Source organism: Peromyscus eremicus, chromosome 13 (genome assembly GCF_949786415.1).
Source record: "Peromyscus eremicus chromosome 13, PerEre_H2_v1, whole genome shotgun sequence".
Taxonomy (NCBI): Eukaryota; Metazoa; Chordata; class Mammalia; order Rodentia; family Cricetidae; genus Peromyscus; species Peromyscus eremicus.
In genome coordinates this window covers 49,765,293-49,787,191 of record NC_081429.1, presented here as the reverse complement: position 1 = coordinate 49,787,191, position 21,899 = coordinate 49,765,293, and the positions used below count along the sequence as shown (strand labels likewise).

At 41.6% G+C, this 21,899-nt stretch overlaps 1 protein-coding gene across 2 annotated transcripts; it reads left to right on the top strand.

The window, feature by feature from the left end:
• Positions 1-15,599: 15,599 nt before the first annotated feature.
• Positions 15,600-21,346, top strand: Ctla4 (cytotoxic T-lymphocyte associated protein 4). 2 transcript variants are annotated; one of them, XM_059278837.1, is made up of 4 exons: positions 15,600-15,708; positions 18,756-19,106; positions 19,738-19,847; positions 21,242-21,346. In XM_059278837.1, the coding sequence occupies exons 1-4, from the start codon at positions 15,600-15,602 to the stop codon at positions 21,344-21,346; spliced, it is 675 nt and encodes a 224-aa protein (XP_059134820.1). The 2 variants fall into 2 exon arrangements, with proteins under 2 accessions (XP_059134820.1, XP_059134821.1); XM_059278838.1 differs by lacking the exon at positions 19,738-19,847 and having other exon boundaries at positions 21,242-21,309.
• The last annotated feature ends 553 nt before the right edge of the window (positions 21,347-21,899 follow it).

Below are 21,899 nucleotides of genomic sequence, written 5' to 3'. Positions count from 1 at the left end.
GTACTGCTCTCAGCCACTGAGGACCAAGGCAGGCATTCTAAAGTGAGCCTACTGTGGCTGGTCCACTTAAGCTCAAGGAGTCCCAACAGTCTTACCAAACCTTTCAGACTGTCCATGAATCTAAATGGTGCCATTCACTCTCCCTTCTCTACCCCTCACTTGGGGGCTTACATTTACATCCTCTGACCTGAGGGTGTCCCCTGACTTTCTCCACTTCCCCTCCCCACGTCTTCCCTAAACACTTCCTTTACCAAAATTCTCCCATGTTGAATTCAATTTTGACCCAGAATGTCAATGGTTGTGCCATTGACAAACTCTGGCTTGGAAGGAAATTAACAGGAAAAGGGTGCCAATATTGACCCAATTACTTTGTAATTCCCTGGTAACAGAGATTTCTCTGAGACTGGTTCAGATGGTAGATAGTAGATCCGTAAAAACTTTTCTTAGAAACATCCAGAATAAGATGAACAATATCTTGTTCCTTTATCAAAACTAACCTTTTGACTGTGCAAATTTAGTAAATTCCTTCCTTCCTTTCTTCCTTCCTCCCTCTTTCCTTCCCTTCTTCCTCCCCTCTCTTCTTCTTCTCTCCCTTACTTTTTTTTTTTTTTTTGCCCTATCAGCCTTTTGTTTCGTGATTGTAGTAACTGACAGAGGTTACTCTCCAGTTCCATTGTGAAAACACAGATCTCATGTAAGCAGTTTACAGTGACTTTTAGTTTGAAGTTTCTCATGGTTTAGTTTCGGATAAAGGGTGAATGTTCTTGGAAAGTTTGAATTTAATCAGAAAAGCTATTTTAGAATTATGATCTTAAAGTAGTTTCTGGGGTTTGAGATCTGGAAATATTTTCTAGCTGGCTGTGTCCAGTCTTTTGGCTCATAGGTTTGGGCTAATACAGTAATCACTTAATAATAACTTTTTCCTGGGTCCTGTCCACCACGTAATAATGTTTTCCTCCACTTCTTACCCGCTTGCACACATTTAGTTTCACTTCCACTGTTTGCAATGCACCCTGAATTAAAACTGAACATACTCCAACTTTAGATTATAACTGGGTCAAGTTTATGAGGACTCAAGCCCCGTTTATGAACTTTTTTTTTTTTTCACAAAATTGACTTGGGTTTCAAGAGTGTTAATGAAACCAGAACATGGGGGAGTTTAGAATACAGTCTGGTCTCAATTTGTCTGCTCTTTGAAAACCACGGTCTGGTTTCAGCCGTCCTAACCTTGGATAGTTGAATTAAACAACAGACAGACAAGTCCTCTCCAGCCCTGGGACAGAGTAGCTCTCTTCTAAGAATAGTAAACTGCAGGGGAAGGAGGTGTAGTGTTTTTCCTGTGAGGCTTGCCAGCAGCAGACAGTGGCAGACACTGTAAAATAGATGCAGCAGATCTTGTGTGCCTGTCGATCTCTCCAGAGAGTGGTCCTGGGCTTCAAGAAGACCTGATTCCTGTCTCATCTCTGTCTTCATCAGTTCTCTGACCTGTGTTCTCCAATGTCTTTACTTCCCCATCCTCTCCTACAGGTTGTGGTTCTTGTCGCAGTTCTTCTGTGGATGAGGCTTCAAACTGATAACTATTCAAGACGTGGATCCAAGGAGTTGTGGACCATGGGGCTGACTCATAACTTGGGCAATGGTGACTGGACTACCTCTGTGCTCAGGTAAGGCTCATCTTTCAAGAAATCCCTTTCACCTGGATCTCAAGAGGACCGAGTTTCTGCTTTAGTCTATCTTTCTCTGGTCAATCTTTTTTCCCCAAGGCCAGAAGTTCTGATGACTTGAGCTCCATGTCTTTCTATCGTGGGGCCTTTCTCATCACTCTGTGGCCAGATCCTCTGGGCAAAGAAATGTCTGGTTCCTACCTGCCTGGATTCCTTTTTGTGCTCCCCTCACCTGCTTGAAGGCAATCTCTTTGCCTTGGGTTTCCAGACTGTGATGTGGACGGCTCACGCTTTATCTACTATAACCCCTTAGCTCATCCCCCTGAGTCCTGATGCTGTCTCTGCTGTGGTCCTACAGAAGCAATAAGTGATGAGATGATCTCCTTTCTCTGCACCTTCACTGCCTTATGTGCCATGGAGCAGGACCAAGTCCCAGGATGCAGTCAGGGCATCTCCTATTCTAGTGATGCTGCCTTCACTGAGAATAGTCTTGATAGTCAAAAGCCTGTAACACAGTCTGTCCATCGTCTTCAAAGGCATCATTCACTTGTTTGCGTGTGAATTTGACATCCTCCCCTACAATTTCTTATTAACCAGCGACCAAACCAGTTCTTTTTGTGTTTTGTATCAAAATGAAAGCAGGATTTTAAGGTAATAAAATATCACTTTTTTTTTCTAGTCTATAACAGCAACAATTCATTCCAAAGGAAACATCCCAGGGGTGGACTGAACAGTGACAGTATCACTAGAAAACGCAAAAATTTCTAGGAATTCTCTGATATCCCTGACACTTCAGGGGTTCACCTTAAATGGAAGACAGTCTGTTTACCCGGTCTGATTAGTAGATTTTTGTCTGATTTCTGTGAAGTGAGGCACTAAGGACATGTGTTCAGAAAATGCAAAGACAGCAGCTGGTGTGAAATCAAACTAATGCACCTGCTGGTGAGGTCCAGCCACTCTGTCACAAGCAGTCAGAAGTCTACTTGAAAGGTCTGCTTCCCATGCTCTAAGTTCCAACCAATTAGAACCCAGATATCTCAGATTACATTACACAGGCTTTCTCCTTTTTCTAGTGAAATTTCCCTCATGGTATATATATTTAATACTTTGGTTGTGGTTACAGTATACATATGTCCAAACTTGCCAACCTGTGTGTGTCAAATGTGCACAGCTTGTGTATATGCATTGCATCTAAATAAAGCCTTTTAAAATCTCTATTAATGCCTCATTTCTTTATCAGTCATACAACCCATATGCTTGGCTTACATATCAAATTAGCCACATCCATAACATTATTTATCTTTGGGGAAGGGGTATTTCTTAGTGTGCATAGCACTTTTGCAGTATTCTTGGAAAATTAACACACGAGCCCTTTCAGATTATTGTGCCAGTGACAGGGTGGCCAAAATAAAAGAGCCAATGGTAGAAGATGTGCCTGAGAAGTTGGGGCGATGGTAGGAGATGTGCCTGAGAAGTTGGGGCGCTGGTAGGAGATGTGCCTGAGAAGTTGGGGCGATGGTAGAAGATGTGCCTGAGAAGTTGGGGCGATGGTAGAAGATGTGCCTGAGAAGTTGGGGCTCACCTGTGGACTCATTTAGACGTCAAATCTCTGTATGAAAGAGAAGAATCTAAATCCACATTTCTGTTTTCTTTAACTTTCTTCTCCATATCAAGGATCTCCAAGTTCTGACAAACGTGGAATAAGTTGTGTTCTATAACATTGGCATGACTCAATTTTTATTATTTGTTATATTTTCTATTTTTATTATTATAAACTAACACATACATATTCCTAAAGATGGAAAATACATATACATAAAATAAGAACATAAAAATTTTATGTAATCATAACACATTGCTGTGTATAATCCTGCATGTATGTTCTAGTTTAAGTTTATAAAATAGATCATACTTTAAATTATCTAACCTGTTTTTTTAATATACAAATCATAAAGAGAAATACATTTTTTTTTTACAATCACTGAGTTCCAGCTTAAAAGTACATTTTCAATTAAAAATTATTTAGACTGAAAGTTGGAGACTTTTCCTAATTGAGCCTCCTTATTTCACAGGTAGGAAGATTAAAGTCTGGAGATATCATACAGTTAAAATGATACATGTTTAGGCAGCACCAGAGCCAGGCTAATAATAAAATTCTCCATCACAGGTAACCACTTTCTGGATTTTGCAGGGTCCTTCCTCTGTTTTTCTTATTACATAGTCCTACATGGCAAACTAGGATTTGTGAGTAGGAAAATTCTGGCCTTTGAGCTCAGTTGCCTATTGCTGGGGAAGACCAGCTGACTTAGAATTTATTGAAAATGTTTTCTGGAAAAGAATTTGTGACTCTTAATGGTTTTCAAGCTTCAAGACTTCAATTGAGTTTTCTGCAGGGATGCTGAAGTATCTTGGTCCCATCTCAGGCTGCTATAAATCTCTGTCAGTCTATCATAACTCACTATCAGCAGAAATATGGTTAGAACTAAGTAAGAATTTCCTGACTTTTGGGTTTATGACTTAAAAAAAAAACCATTTACGTTGCAGTAATTTGAGTTAAAGAGTCTAAAAAAGGCTCTGTGTGTCTTATCAATCACAATCAATTTTATTTGCTAAATTTAGTACTAGAGTGATATTATCTGTGTGCTCTTTGTGTAAAAACATCTCACATAGCATATTTTTGGAGATGTTGTGCTGTCAGATGGCTTTGGAATTTCATAAAAATTTCACCCACTCACAGCCAGTGCTTTCTCAATGATTAACTTTGTCAGATGGGTCAGAACTGATGCTTGAGTGAATATATACATACATATATATATATATATATATATAATATGCAAATTATCCTTCATTTAAAGTTTCTGCTTTGTCTTTCTTCCATGGCTCTATTTGTTCCTCATTTTTCTTTTTATTCCCTTTCACTCATAAAAATCTTGAGGGTTCAATGGTTTTTAGTTTGTCTTTGCTGCAGGAGATGAATAAAAGCAGATTAAATAAACACCGTTCACTCATGTTTTACCCGTGATTGTCAAGAGCCTTGGTGTCTGTAGAGTCAGAGAACTGAGGAAGTGACTTATGTATTCAGGGGAAAACAGTGCCTCCAACAGATGAGAAGAAAAAGTGGGCTTACTCTACAGCATTACCATAAACTTTGTTCTAGAGACGTAATCAATAACTCAAGGTTGTAAGTTCTAGTAGAACATTTAGTTTTAAAATATAATTACTTCCTTTGGCTCTTTTTCTAATAGTATGAGTTCATTTCTAATAAATTCATTTGTTCTAAGTTCATATTTTCCTTTCTAATACAAAGGGTACCACACAAGGGATGTGGCTGACTCAGGGGTCTTGACCTGCTCATATTTTGAGAGGACAGGAAACAAGTGTCTCTGGTTTATCCTACCTGTCAGCATTCTTAACCAATGGAACGGAAATGGCCAGAACCACAGAGTTCAAAGTTTACATGTGGCAAGAACTTATTAGTGATGAGGCTGCTTTTAAATAATGTTGAGAAGTGACAGCCACATAAGCAGTGGGTTCTAAGTAATGTCAGTGTGTGGGATTCCATTGGGGAAATGCAGAAATTGGGCTTTAAATGTCGTAGGCAAAACCTGAAGAGCTTGGGTTTTAGTTACACTTCGTGACTAAAACCTTCAGTAGGCCCTGTGACTATGGATATGGGATGATCTAGCTTCCTACTCGGGAATGAAACACCCGGCCAGAGCATTTCCTCTGAACACAATCCAGTTTAAGAAAGCTGCTAAATGCAATCAGCTGCTTCTAAATAATCCTCCACAGCACACTTCAATAATGTAGTTCATTGAGCTAAAGTTTCCTACCATGGGCCTCCCTCCATCTCATTTAGTTACTCCATAACCGAGTAACCTTTAGAACACTGTGTCATGGGAGGGCAGAGCTGAATGATCGTATGTCAGAACTTGACTCTGGCTGGCGATGGCTCAGTGTGATGTGTGGTCAGGACTCTGGAAGATGACAAATACCAGAATCTCTTCCCCTTGCCAGAGTCTGTTAAGGATGTGTCTATCAGTGTGTGTGTGTGTGTGTGTGTGTGTGTGTGTGTGTGTGTGTGTGTGTGTGCGCCCGTGTCATATACTCCACCATCTAGCCATATCCCAGTCCTCTTTTACTTTTCATTTTGAGACAGGGGGGGTCACTTAAGTTTCCAGGCTAGCCTTAACAATGATCCTCTTCCCTCAGCCTCTTGAGAAGCTTAGATTACAGGCCTATGCCACTATTCCTGGCTAAGTTCATGACCACAAGCCGTGTTAGTTCAACAGGCTCTTGGGAAGATGGTGAATGGTGGTGAATGAAGAGAAGATAATTAACTTAGAGCCAGGCAACTTGGGACCTTACCTTGGTCCTGTCACCAGCAGCCCATGTGTGATTTGGGGCAGAGCATTTTGTCTTTGTGGGTCTTTGAATCCCCTGTCAGGTGAGGGAGCAGGACTCGCCAGCATTTGCTTGGGTTCTAGGATGCAATCTCTTCACAAGGCAGGTGTGAAGGCTCATCACCAAGCACAGCTCTCTCACTGTCATGGCTACCGTCCCTCACTCCGGCACAGCCACAGGGACGCTGCTCTCTGACCAAAGTGTGAACGTGACGGTTTCTGATGAACTTGAGGTGTGAAGGGGTTCAGAGCCTGAAATCATTCAAACGCTGCTGTCACAGCAGGCCCTGAAATGATACATCTCCAGATACAAAAACAGTGATTGTGTAACCAAGAAGCCGAAGTAAGGGCTTGAGGCTGAGATTAGATCGTGCAAGAAATGGCGTCTGTCGAACATGTCGTACTTGCTTGCATTGCTATTCTTTATAGACATCTAAGCATTTTGGGGGATGACCTGGTGGTAAGTGGCTTGTTCAGCATAAAAAAACAAAAACAAAAACAACAAAAAAACTCCAGTCACATTCCATTCCAAGGTGTGTTTTGTTTTGTTTTGTTTTGTTTTTCTTCTTGAACTAATGCAAGAAAACATTGTCAATGGCTTGGGAAGTGGAAATGTCAAATGGAAACCCTACCGAGTTATGTCCTATTTTAAAAGGGAATCACGTATACTCAATATGTTACGCAAGTGGGAGGAGATGAGCTGGGGGATGTCAGAGGCCAAATATTGGACTCTTTACTATGACTTTTTGCCCCTTTCTCCTAGATAATGAAGTTATGGGATCTAATGTGTGGCTCTGGACAAGTCAACTACTTTCTCAGTAAAATAATATGGGTTCCTATTTTGAAAACATCTACTCTTATCGTGATGGTTAGTTAGTGTTGTCCACTAGACAAGACCTAGAATCGCCTAGGAGATAAGACTTCAGGCACAGCCCATGAGGGATTATTTAGATGAAGTCAGCCTGTGACCAAGCCTTTAAGGGATTATCTTGACTACACTAAGGTAGGAAGACTCACACTAAAATGAGGAAGCCCTGCTCCCTGGGTTTGTGACCGAGACTTCAAGGAAATAGAAAGGCAGCTGAGCACCTGTGTTCTTTACTCTCTGCTTCCTGATTGCAGACACTGTGTGACCAGTTGCTTAGCTCCCGCCATCTTGATGGACTGTGCCCTTGAACTGTGGGCCAAAAGAAACCCCTTCTCACTGGACTTGCTTTCCTCAGGGTATTTTTTTTTTAAATCATGGTAACAGGAAAAGACATGAGAATATATATCTTGGATAAAGCCTCTTACAAGAATTTATTCACAGCTGTTTGTGTTACAACGGGAGTGAAGGATTAAGGGAAAAAATGCAACTTTTTATTTCACTTGTAGGTATAAGCAGCTAGGGAGACTTGGAGATAATTAGAAATAACAGTGGTTAAACCAGAGCATTGCATTTAGCTAGAGATAAGATATACTTAAAAGACTTCATTATATAAAATAAAGAGCTTCAGAAATCAAAACATGGGTATTTTTTATTGTACTTAAAAATTGACTTCTGGTTATTCATCAAAAAAAAAATCTTATTTTCATCTCCATGTGCATGAAGCCCTGACAGGCAGAGATTAGCCTTCAACTGAGGCATCTCACGTAGTCATCTAGAACAGCAGAACTCTTCCTCCCTGACAAAGCTAGGGGATAATGTCAACTGAAAAGCCAGCAAGAACTAGCCACATAACCCCATGAAAGAGCGTACAGAAAGCCCACCACTCAGAAGCATCCATCTTTACTTAATTTATGATGTGGATTCTGGTTGCCTAGGGACTGAAATTAATCTGCTGCATTTATTTAAATAAGTCTGGCTCGGCCCATATTTCCACCCTCTCGTGGTAGTGAAGTTCATCATTTCTTTCCAGTCACTTTGCATAGCCTTTCGAAGTGAGATTGATAGATTCTTCTTTGGCAATCTCTTTGGTAGATGATTACCTTTTTCCTTTGAAGTCGATTTTGAAAGGAGCTGTATTGTGATGAGCTAATGAACACGAAAATAGAGTATATAACCTTAATTAGGCAAGATTATAGGCTCCACGTAATGGGATGTCTTGAAACTGCACACTATGCAAATATTAGACTCTTCATTCTTCCCATTGCCTCTGAAACCGTCGCGCAAAGGATGTTTTGCAGAATGTAGCACACCCAGTGCCAGGTGCAAACCTTTCAACCGAAGGCTGGTAGTTTGGGTGTACTAGTTGGGGAAAGAAAAAAAGAAGGAAAACAATTCAAAGATATGAAAAAGTTGAATCAAGTTCAGAATGAGCTTTGAAAACTGAAGGAATTTTATGATTAAGCTGAGCGGTTCAGTTACCCCACCTCATTTGGAATTCTCATATGCTTTGTGCGGGCACCACTGAGAATTATGCAAATCTTGAGAGAGCTTTCAAGTCCACTAACCACCAAGAATACTATAAAGCCAATCTGGGGTTTACTCAGGCAATTTGGATAGAGGAAGACAGTGACTAGATGAAGTCACAGTGAATCCCCGGATCCTAATTTTAGCCAGTGATTTTCATTTCCTTCACCACCAACCTAAAAAAAAAATCAGAGAGGTAAAAGTAAACATAAAACCGACTTTCCCCTTCCAAACCTGAAATGACAGTATCCAGGAGAGCAGTCCCCTCAGACATTTGAACAACCAGCCATAGAATAACATCGTGAGAGCTGTAGGTTTAGGTTCTGTGTAGAGCTGTGAGGCTTTTAATTCGATTAGACAGGAAGAAAACAACTATTTGCTTTCAGGAACTAAGGAAGACAGGACAGGGACAGAAATCCAGCAAGCAGGAGTGTTAGCACAGAACCCGGTTTTATTCTAAGATACCATCCATCAAATAGAGGGAACAATGAACAGGGCGCGTGTGTAAAAACTGAAGGTAGAAATTGGTAACTTCGTGTTCAACAGATAAGGTAATATTAAATTGTAGTCCTCGGGCTAAAACCCCCATCAACTGTGGCTAGTGTCAGGGTACATTCCCACTGCCCTCTACAGTATTTCTCAGACTAGTCTTTTCATTATTTTGGACATAGTTGACTGATTTGTTGGCACAGGCTCATTGAACCATGACAACAACAATACAATCCTTAGAATGAGACGTACTTTAGGGACAGAGAAGATGAGGGACAGAGAACTTGAATGTCTTCTATGGGGGCAGGTTCAGCGAGGAAAGGTGTTGACCACCAAGCCTGACAACCTGAGGGGGAAGGAGAGCCTCACTCCCTCAAGGTGTCCTTCGGTCTCTACTAGTACTTGTAGGAAACAATACAACCAGGATTTGAACCTCTGTCTGTGAGACTCCAACCATACTATTAACCACCCTGCCAGGCTCTTCCAATTGTCCCTTTAATTATTATTACGTTCTCAGTGCTGAATGAGATTAAGAGAAATAATGAGGCTTGAGGGCTAAGTTGAAACACAGAAGTTCTCTAATATCTTCTACATACAAAGGGGCCCTGGTAGGCTACTACATGTGAGGTATGTCTGCAAGTGTCCTGGAATAGATACAATGTAGGGGAGGCAGAACTCTACAGGGGTGATTAGCATAAATATAAGCCACATGATGTCATGTGTTATTGTTGTATATAATGTAATAGGGGAAAATATGTACTGGGTAGAAATGAGGGGCAAATATTTAAATCTAGTGTCCTCTGCTTGGTAGGTACTGCCAGATTGATCAAGGTTTTGACAAGAAGCAGGTGGTTCAAATTAGAGAGTCAATGAAAGACTCCCTTGAGAGACACTAAGGAGGGCAGGGGCGGTGCACCCCAACACTAGCCACAGTGGAAGGGGGTATCAGCTTTAAGACTAAAGGGACCCAGTTGGTGAGGGGAGCGCAATTAGGTTTTGGGGAGAAATGACATCATAGAACAGAACTCACTTGACATAGGAAGGTACTGTTACTACTGTACCCAGGGCATGAGTCAGGGAGACAGAAGAGAGGAAAAATCTCATTCTGGCCTAAATACTTCAGATGCCAATGTAACAGGGTCAATAGACACAAGGCCCTGCCTTCCAGGGGAAACAGGGGTCTGAGGAAAGAGGATGGGAGTAACCCTGAGCAGGCAACTCGTCCTCTCTATGTTCTGTTATTTCCGAGGTGGCATATTGCTTACCACCTTAATAGCTGACCTTCTCATTCGTGCTTCTTACGCTTTATGTTGGAAACCTTCCAACTTAACAAAGGATGTTTAGAAATGGTTTCATGAACACACACACACACACACACACACACACACACACACACACACTTATTAATTAGCTACATTCATAATTCGTTAACATTGCCACTATTGCTTTATTCTTTTTCCTCTTTGATTCCAACACACATGAGCTAACACTACACACACACACACACACACACACACACACACACACACACACACACACGATTTGTGCTCAGCCAACTGTGAGCTATTTGCTGACATCCAAAGAGTTAATAGTAAAATAGAGTTACTGTACAGTTCCTGCTTATATTTCCTCATGTCTCTCAGTGGTGCCCACGATCAAGGCTCACACATCCAATCCTTAGCATGTTTTCATCTTCCTCTTTAGTCTAGAATTGTTTTCCAGGGTTTTCTTTTTAGTATTTTCCAAGATATTAACTTTTAAAAGGAAGCATAATTCCAGGCCAAGAGTTTTGTGAGGCACAGGTTTGACTGATAACTTCTCCAGGGTTAGACTCAACGCAAACATCCTGGCAGTCTTGCTGCAGAGGTGTTGCGGCCTTCTCAATTCCCTGTGTCTGGAGGCACATGATTTCAGAACGTTCCATCATGAGTGGACTGCACGATCTACCAAACCCAGTTACCTTTTACCAGTGTACCAGTCCAGTCATCTAGTGAGTGATATATATGAATATCTTTTCATCAACAGTCTTCCACACATGCTGTTTTATAGTCATTGAATTTTCTTGCAGTGACAAAGAGAGTTTCATAAAAGCAAAATTAGAAAACCCGGTAAGATGTCTTTGAAAGTTCTTATTACCATCTTCATCTTTTCCAACTGTCTTAATACATTCATCAAACATTTCCAGAATGTTCATTTCACGCCTTGACCTGTGTTTTCATAGTTGTTTAAGGTAATGTCTTTGGGATCATACCTCTTCCCTCAGGATTCCTGTTGGAAACTGTGTTTGGGTCATTCTACAGATGCCCTAGGCTTAATGTGCTCAAATGGAAGCCATGATTCACTTTTCCATCTTCTTTATTCCAATAATTGCACTTTTGTCTTCTCAGTGATCCTAGAGTAGAGGATTCCTGCTTACTGAGTTGCTAGCCATCATTCTCCATGTGACAGCATTACCCTTGAAGGCATCTTGATTAAGTAGAGGCCATTGCCTAGGGGATAGTAGGCTCGCAAGTCTCCATGGTAGGATTTGAATTCAGCTCTCTTTGACTTCTATGTCTCCTTTTTTAGGGGACATGATAAATCAGCTAACTCTCAAGGCCTTGCTTTATTTCTTTATTAACTGGGAAAAGTAGTGATCCTTATTTTGTCTGGTTTTTATGAGACTTGAGTGAGATAGAATGACAAATGTTTGACAATTTCTGATCACTACACTTGTGATGGTTAGTGTTAATCTTCACTTGGTGGGGGTCTGGGATCACCTAGAAGGCAAACATCTGGGCACACCTGTGAGAGATGAGTTAGTCTCAGGGCATGCCTGTGAGGGATTGTGTTGATTAGGTTAACTGTGACCAGCAGCCACTTCAAGGTCCTGCTGCCTTGACTACCCTGCTGTAATGGACTATAGTGGAGCCTTGAATTGTGAGCCCTGAGCTGTGAGCCCAAATAAGTCCCTGCTGTGGGATGGTCTGTATGTCAAATGTGTTGCTCTGATTGGTCAACAAATAAAACACTGATTGGCCAGTAGCCAGGCAGGAAGTATAGGCGGGACTAACAGAGAGGAGAATTGAGAGAACAGGAAGGTGGAGGGAGATACTACCAGCCGCTGCCATGACGAGCAGCATGTGAAGATGCCGGTAAGCCACGAGCCACGTGGCAAGGTATAGATTTATGGAAATGGATTAATTTAAGATATAAGAACACTTAGCAAGAAGCCTGCCACGGCCACACAGTTTGTAAGCAATATAAGTCTCTGTGTGTTTACTTGGTTGGGTCTGAGTGGCTGTGGGACTGGTGGGTGACAGAGATTTGTCCTGACTGTGGACCAGGCAGGAAAACTCTAGCTACAAGTCCCCTTTCCCTTAAGTTACTTTTGTCAGGGCATTTTGTCACAGCAACTGGAAAAGAAACTAAAGACCATAGTTTCTTCCTCCCAAACTATAAATCTTGTGCCCTGTCAAATCACTCCCTTTATTCAATGACTACAGATTAGTCCCCTAGGAACCTTGTCTCCAAAGCTATCATTACCTTTGTTAGACGAGGGGCTAAAAAGCTATGGTCCACAGGCCAAGTCCAGCCTCCATTTGTGTTTATGAATAATGCTTTATTAGAAAGCAGCCACACATTTGTTTAAGCATGGTCTAAACTTAAAGAACCAAGTAATGGCAACAGACCACATGGTCTGCAAGTCAGAATATATTTACTACATGTTCTTTACATGAAAACTTTGAGAATTCTTGTTGCTTGGGGGTATTGCAGCAGACCCCTGTAGTAGTAAGTTTTCTCTGGTCCTGCCTGCCCGCGATCCCATAGCCACTTATAAAATAATCACTCAGAAGCTTATATTAATTATAACTGCTTGGCCATTAGCTTGGGCTTATTATTGACTAGCTCTTACACTTAAATTAACCCATAATTCTTATCTATGTTTAGCCATGTAGCTTGGTACCTTTTCACAGTTCTGCCTTGTCATCTTGCTTCCTTTGTGTCTGACTGGCCCCTCCTCACTCTACCCTTCCTCTTGCCAACATTCTTCTAGTCTGCTTATCCTGCCTATACTTCCTGCCTGGCTACTGGCCAATCAGCATTTTATTAAACCAGTGTGCAAGAGCATTATCCCACAGCATTTCCCCTTTTTAGTGATAGAGCTAGGCAGAAAGAGGAAGTGATAGAGCTGGATGGAGAGGGGAAGTGAGATGCCAGGCACAGAAAAGATATAGGCGTGGGTATAGGAACTAGATCTCCTATACCCGGGTTTTTTATTAATAAGACCATTTAGCAATTTGTCTTATAGAACCCTGTCTGATTATATCTCACTCATTGAATCTATCCTCCCTCTCTTTCTGGACCAGAAGAAAGCTTAATGAAGTTTGACTTAGTTGTGCTGATGGCTTTTTGTGTGTCACTGGCTTTTGCAGAGGTATTGTTCTTCACAGGTTGTCTGGCAAATACTGTTCTTTTTGTCTGAATACGCTTTCTCCTTACTTTTGTCATTAATAAGGAGCCCAGGATTTTCCTCCTCCAAGAAGACTTTCCTAACGTCTATGGCTGAACCAATGGCTTCTGCTCCTCTATAGGTTGTGTAATACTTCAACTCTTATTATCTATCTCATTCTCACTCTGCCATGATTATGATGAGCTATCTGTCCTAGAGGACAGGAACATGTATATATATATATATATATATATATATATATATATATATATATATATATATATATATACACACACACACTTTTAAAGTCTTTAGTGTCTAGTCTGGGACCTGGGCCATAAAAAATTCGATTAAGTTGCCATTGCTTCTTGGCATGTGAATTGGGGCTTACGGGCTTCTCTAAAGTGCTGGGGAAATATAGGAAAGAGACACAGCTCAGCAGATTTCTTAGGGTTTTGGTGACTTAGCTAAATATTAGAGGATGTGGAGAGGAGAAATTAAATAACGGGAGAAAAGAAGGCATAGGAAGCCTGTGTAAATGTGTTAAGACCTCCAAGAAGCATGTGGGGGAATGGCATGCGGAAAGAAAGGCACGTGAGAGAGAATGCTAGCAGATAGGCTCTAAAGGAAACACACAGTCCCTACTCTACAGAGCCTCCTCTGATGGGGCGTAGAGACGGCAGGAAACCACAGAAACACTGGAGCACGTACCTGCCTCTGCTTTCCAAGTGCTGGGGTTAAAGGTATGCGCTGCCATGCCAGGCAATCCACTATGTTTTTATGTTGTTATCGTAAGTGCACACATTTCCTAGCATGTTATAGATTCTTAAAAAACATCCCTTTCATCCTTGAACTATATGAAAACTGCCCAGATATGAGGAGAGCCTTCAATGTTTAGTATTCTAAACAATGTATTATAAATACGTGTGTACTAAGCATCCTAAATATTTAATATGCACTAATATATAATACTTAAATATTCTAAATACTAAAAATTCTGAATAATTTAATATTATAAAAAATATCATAGTATTTATGGATGAACATTTGTCTTCTCTATAGCTTTCATGAGTTAAAGAATTGTGGTCATATCTATCCTTAGTTTTGAAATTTCTTTTGTGGTGCTAGAAAATGAAGCCAAGGCCTCCTGCATGCTAGGCAAGTACTCTACCTCTGAGCTGTATCTCCATCACTGGGCTGTGTCTCCATTACTGAACTGTATTTTCATCCTAGTTTTGAGTTTTTAATTGTTTAGAAAGACAAGGCTACACAGAGAAACCCTGCCTCAAAAAACCAAAAACCAAAACAAAACAAAAACCCCAACCAACCAACCAACCAACCAATCAAACAAACAAAATAAAAGTCTTACTATTAAAAAAAAATAAAAAATTCGTTGTCCTCTGGAGGTTTTGAATGTCTTTTCATTTGGGTTGACTTTTCCCGGACCATCTACAACTTTCTCTTGCCTTTGTGAAGGCTTTAAGAACAACCAAATTCTTTCCCAATCGGCAAAACCAGAGACAGTTTTCCCTGCTTTGTGTGTGTGTGTGTGTGTGTGTGTGTGTGTGTGTGTGTGTGTGTGTGTGATTCATTTCTGTGATTCTGGCATTTTCTCCCCACGAAATGGAGTTAGGTGAAATAAACTGTTTTGTGTACTGAGGGACTCACAGAGGGATGGACCCTCACGGCTAAAACACATTTTTTATGGATGCCTGCCATAGACAAATTCTGCCATCAGCCCTAGGACTAAGGGCTTGCCGTGAGGATGTCAAGGAAAAGAACTGGGAGGTGAAAGGTGACCAGATGGCTGGATAAACTTGGGATCGGGCTGAGTAGTGAGTGCCTTGTACGACAGGAAATTCTGCTCTCCAAGGCTCCACAGATCCAGATCCTCGGAGGTGACTGGAAGCTTCAGTTTCAAGTTGAGTAGATTTTTCCAGCCCTGGATCTGCTTGTTTTGTCAGTTTTACTTTGAGTCTTTACGACGTCGTCGGACGGAACAGCTCAAACCCACGGCTTCCTTTCTCGTAAAACCAAAACAAAAAGGTCCTCTGTTCAGGTGCCGTGTTTGTGGTACACACATGTAGCACCTACCTGGGATCAAAGCTGTCTATATAAAGTCCTTGAATCTGTGTAGGTTCAAACACATTTCAACGCTTCAGGATCCTGAAAGGTTTCACTCCGCTTCCTGAAGACCTGAGCACGGTTCCCATAAAGCCATGGCTTGCCTTGGAGTCCCGAGGTGCAAGGCTCAGCTGCAGCTAGCTTCTAGGAACTGGCCCTTTGTGGTCCTGCTTGCTTGTCTCTCCATCCCGACCTTCTCCAAAGGTGAGTGGAGGCTTCTGGAGCATGGAGGTGGAGGAAGGTGTTTTTCCTACACGGGTTTCATTTCTTTCAGCAGCTAAGGACAGTGATTTATAAAGAGCCAGAAGTGAAAGGCAAATCTCTACCTTTGAGCTTAAAAGCTCTGCGTTCCAAGACAGGTTGAGGGTGGGCTAGCAGCAGCAAAAGAGCACAGGCTGCTCACAGCAGATTGCTGAGATTCCAGACAGCTGGGTTTAATGACTCCATGAGAGCTGGTTTGCGGGGAGAACAAGTTCAGACACTTGTATAACACTAGGAGGAAATACTGTAAAATTAAGAGATTTAAGTGTGTGTGTGTGGGGGGGGGGCGGGGGAAGGCTTCCAAAATCCTGAGTATATTTGATCTTGGTATCAGAGTGACCTTAAGATTTTCCTCCTTGAAACAAAAACAAAAACAAAACACCTAGATTTAAATAAATAAAAATTCTTTCCTCCTTCACTTTAAGTTTTTGAGACACTCGTAGTTCTTTGAGTAACCACACCTAAGGCTCAGGGGACATAGCAGAAGAGGGGCCGGAAAGACTGCGAGAGCCTGAGGTACATCGAGTTTACGGTGAGATTGTGTCTCCTAGGAATGTCAGATGCTACCCCCATAAAGTCTCACCGACATGACTGCCTAAACAGGAACTGAACAAGGACATGAGCAATAGACATTCTCAAGTGTATGGGGGAAAGACCAAGAGACCTCAACTCCATACAAATAACTATAGGCAGCTAAGGAATATGGAGAGCAGGAGGCTTCCCTAGGGAAAAGCACACCAACTAGCTCTCCAATACCAAATGGACAGCAACAAACTGAGCAGGTTGCATTTAAGAATGCATACCCGTACAAATATACACGTCACAACATTTAATGAAAAAGAGGTCATGAATTTGAAAGAAAAGAAGGAGGGGTGCATGGGAGGGTATGGAGGGAAGAAAGGAGAAATAATGTAATTACATTCTATTTTCAAAAAAATGAAAGAAACAATAAAAAATAAGTGAAGGAAAAATAAATTAGCTAATTGTTTTAAAGATGAAATAGTTCGAAACTGAAAGAAGAAAAGGAAGATGGTAGGAAGGGAAGAAGGAAGATGTGGAAGATGGAAGGAAGGGAGAGAGGAGGGAGGGAGGGAGGAAGGAAGGGAAGATGGAAGCAAGGGAGGAAGGGAAGGAGGGAGGAAAACAAACACTAGTCTGTTTGGCCTAAGATTCTTTTTATTTTTTTCTTCATAAAATCCCTAATTGTTACATTACCTATGTATGGATTTTAAGTGCAAATCCATGATTTCTGAATGAAGTTAAAAACTCCAGAGAGGCTGGTACCAGGCTGGTTATGTGCCATGAAATGCAGATATCTACTGGACCCTCACCCTTCCTCTCTCAAGACCTTTTAAATTAAAGAATTATGCAGTTTGTGTGAAACTGATGCATAAGTGATATTTGATGATTTAATTTTACCAAAGAAGTGATAGTTATGTACAGTTTCTTGTCTGAATAGGTCACGAAAGCTTTAATGTGGGAGATAACTTCCTTAAACACTCTAGTGGGGTTTCCATGGGGCAAAGGATGCTCAGAGAGTATCTCTGAGAGTAGAGATGAGGGCCAGGCAGACACCTGCTGCTTCACCAGCCGTGCTGTCGAAATAACCATGGCAACGACTGCTGCCATATTGTTATCTTTTCGGAGGACAAATGTTACTCAGTACAGGTCCTTGCAAGAAAGACTAGTGTATCTTCTATAGACTGATTTGTGGGTAGGAGGGGTGGTCTTGGAAACTAAGCTTGGAGTAGTATTCAAGATTACAATATGGAGGACACTGAATACTAGTTATTGTCTTGTTTTTTGCAATTGATGTTAGTAAACTGCCAATGACACTGTTCAGTTTAAGTTTTGGGTGTAATCTGCAATATTGACCAGATAGCAGCCAGGTTAGTTATGAAAATATAATATGACACAAAACCACTTTTAAACTGAGTGCCTAGGGTAGAACCCAAAGCCTTGTATACTCTACATGAGTGCTCTACCACTGAGCAATATCTCCAGCCCTTTAGCTTGTTGGAATTTGGTTTTTAAAACAATGTCTTGTTGTTTAGCTGAGGTTGGCCTTCATCTCCTGTGTGTTGGGATTACAGATAAATACTACCAATACCAGGCTGCAAAGTCACTAATTTCAAATGATGAAAGCATGTTTATGTAGAGAAATGGACTCCCTTCTCTTGTAGTATACAGACAGGAAAGAGAAAAAACAAACAAACAAACAAAAAAACCCAAAGGACCAGGAAAGTGTTAAGTGAAGGAGAGAAGGAAGGCGGAAGAGGAAAGGAAGCCCACAGAAGTTAGCATCAGGGTTGCCTCAACCCTGAGAGGAAACGACCTGGTGTTTTAGGTTCTGTGGCTTCCTCGGCTAACATCACAGGCCACTCTACCACTGTGAGGCCAGGAAAAGGGTAACCAGTACATTGGGCTGAGGTTCAATGCTCCTGGCTGACAGAGGTAGACTTATATAAATAGGCAGGACATTTTGAGGTTTACTTTGAGAGATGAGGCAAGGTTCTGCACCCCAAGCTCCAAAACTTCCTCTATCCACTATCCTCCCTGCGTGATAGAGTTCTACTATCACCATAGAATGCTGAGGCTGGAAGACACTGCACTGTTGTGTAGCCCACCCCTCGTTCTTACTGCATGAGAGAGAAAATGAAAGGAAGAACGATTTGCCAAAAATGACACATTTCATGAGAGCCAGGTCTTCTATTTGATACACCACGGTTCTCCTTGCCATGGCCAACTCTCTTCAAGAAACTATCAGTAAGGGAATCTTGGCGAATGACTGAAGACAGCTGAAAGATGGGAGGTGGGGTGCCAGGATAGATGGATGGAGAGGCAAAGAATAAGGGGGGGTGATGAATTTGTTGAGGGGTGAGCTTATAGCTCATACAAGATAAACCTCCTCTGCCATAAAGTGTGGTCTAGTAGTCTCAGCCATGAGTGACTGTGAGTCCACTGAGTTCCCTTTGACTTTTCCATGCCAGCCATACATGTGACCCAGCCTTCGGTGGTATTGGCCAGCAGCCACGGTGTCGCCAGCTTTCCATGTGAATACACATCTTCACACAACACTGATGAGGTCCGAGTGACAGTGCTGCGGCAGACAAATGACCAGATGATGACTGAGGTCTGTGCCTCCACATTCACAGTGAAGAATAAGTTGGGCTTCCTAGATGATCCCTTCTGTAGTGGTACCTTCAATGAAAGCAAAGTGAACCTCACCATCCAAGGACTGAGAGCTGCCGACACTGGACTGTACTTCTGCAAGGTGGAACTCATGTACCCACCACCATACTTTGTGGGCATGGGCAATGGGACCCAGATTTATGTCATTGGTGAGCAAAGCCATTTCACTCAGAATGTGTCTGTTCCATTGCTGTTGTCTTTATACCAGAATAGTTTTGTCCCTTGGTTTGAGGTTCTTCATAGTTAGGACTGTGATTCACAGCTAGGAATTCCCTAGTAGATGGCAGTCTTGCTTATGATGAGCAGTTACGTAACCACCACTCTGACTACAATAGAATGTGTTTGGGGAGGTGTTTTATGCTGCTGATAGGCTAGGGCACTTGCTCTTTTATAACCATCAAGAAGTGCCCTTGTCCTTGTGATGGCACTGTGGGGAAGTCACACATCAAACAGTCAGACTTACGTGTGGGTTGCCATACAAGTTAGGGTTGGCTAGCAAAGCTTCCAGCTGATTCTTCTTCTTCTTCTTCTTCTTCTTCTTCTTCTTCTTCTTCTTCTTCTTCTTCTTCTTCTTCTTCTTCTTCTTCTTCTTCTCCTCCTCCTCCTCCTCCTCCTCCTCCTCCTCCTCCTCCTCCTCCTCCTCCTCCTCCTCCTCCTTCCTCTTCCTCCTCTTCTTTTCTTTTTCCTTCTCCTTTCTTCTTCTTTTCTTCACTCATGAGGAAGTAGGGCCCCAGAATTGAAAACTATCTCAGTAGGTTTATTTTCTGCTTTCTGTTGCAGATCCAGAACCCTGCCCAGATTCTGATGCCCTCCTTTGGATTCTTGCTGCAGTTAGTTCAGGATTGTTTTTTTACAGTTTCCTGATCACTGCTGTTTCTTTGAGCAAAATGGTGAGTGTGGTGCTGATGTTGCTCCGCAGTTAATGGGGACACATGTACCCTACTGACCAAGTGATGGTGTGGAGTTGAAGCAATAAACAGAGAGCAGGAAGGGTAGGGTAAAGAACACACTAGAACCCCATGCACTGGCCTTTGAGGTTTCGGGATGACTAATATTGTACGTGAGCATGTTTGACAGTGAATGTTTGTGTGCTTCTGAGTAGGGTTTCAGTTTGAGTAACTGTTTGAACAACATGGGGCAGCTGTTTTGGTTTTCACCATCATGGCTATGGCCCTAATCTTAGTAACCCTAGAACACAGGATAATGTTGAGCAACTGCTGCTAGTTAGAACCACCTGGATGGATTTTTATCTTTCTCCTGAATGTTTCTACACTGAAAACCATCTCTTGGTGCCACCCTTGTGCTTTCTTTGTTCAAACTGTAGCTACTTGTATAATACCTGTTCTCATTATATTATCTACTTACTAAAGTGCCTGGACCTCCTCCCTAGCTCAGGGAATGAGTCCTGCTTTTTATTTACTATATTGGTACTGAAAAGAGAGAAGTATGGAATGAAGTCTCCAGTCAGGATTTCTAACAGACCTCCTCAGCCACTGCTGTGGAAGGCTGGTTTTCCTTATCACAAACAACATCCTTTGTGTTCCCTTTCCCTCTCCTCCTCCTCTTCCTCTTCTTCCTCCTCCTCCATTTTCCTTCTCTCTCTCCCTTTGTCTCTCTGTCATTTTCTGTCTCTCTGCCCGTGTCTCTGTTTTTGACACACACACACACACACACATACACACACACACACACACACACATTCACACACACACACACACACACACACACACACACACACACAAATTGTCGTTGGGCCTCAGTTCTGTTGTTCTGTCTTCCTTTTTTATGTGCTCTGAAGTTAGCACCCAGGCTAACTGAGCAGGTATCAGTTGTTGAAGTTGAGGTGGTAGAAACTGGGAACGAATGCAGCCAAGGAAAAAGCAATAAAAAGCAGAAGAGGAGTGGAGATGAGAAATGTAGCTTCAAAACAGGATATCAAAAGCCACCTTTAAATATTTACAGTACATTGATTATCACAGACGAGATCTACTCAATTATCTTGGGCATTTTGGGTGTTCTGGGTGAAGTTGTCTCAAAGCCTTTTTTCCTCCTTTCCATTGTGTGAAAATGGTTGTTAGTTTGCATTTGAATTGCACAATTATTTATCTTAGGTGAATTTGAATAGCTGAATCAAGAAAGTCTCCCAGAGTTTATAATTCTGTATGTTATTGTGGCTGTTTACTTTTGCTGGAGAGGGACTCAATATTTGCTGAGCCCTATTATGGTTAAAAGTGTCTTCTGTATTCTTTGCTAATAATTGCTGCTTCGTTTTGTGTTTTGGCAGCTAAAGAAAAGAAGTCCTCTTACAACAGGGGTCTATGTGAAAATGCCCCCAACAGAGCCCGAATGTGAAAAGCAATTTCAGCCTTATTTTATTCCCATCAACTGAAAGGCCATTCATGAAGAAGAAAGACTGTATTTCAATCTCTAAAAGCTGAGGCAATTTCAACTTTCTTTTGCTCTCCAGCTATTTTTACTCGGTTGTGTATTTTAAGGAGAGTGTGCCTTCTTAATATGAAACTGGATGCAGAATTCAAATTAAGCATACTACAATTTAAAGCTAAGGACCAAGAACAGAGCACTGGGATATTTCTGTTATGTCAGAACAATTTTAGTGAAAGCATCACTTGGAAGCAACATAAGGATGTAGCATTATGATGTGGGGTCAGGGAAATATTAGGGAATGGCACAGTCCAAAGAAAGGAATGGACGAAAGATGGGGTTATATTGTCCACATCTTGTATTTACCTGTGAGATGTTTGACTTAAATAATTTTTAAAATTTTCATGCTGTTATTTTTTTTAACAAGTGTATAATTACATGAAGATTTAAAAATTTGTCCACACAGCTATGTGATAGCCAGTGATTCCAATGGTTATATTGTTCCAACGTGTATTTTTAACTGATATTGTACCTGGGTGTTTCATGTGCTGTTAATGTAT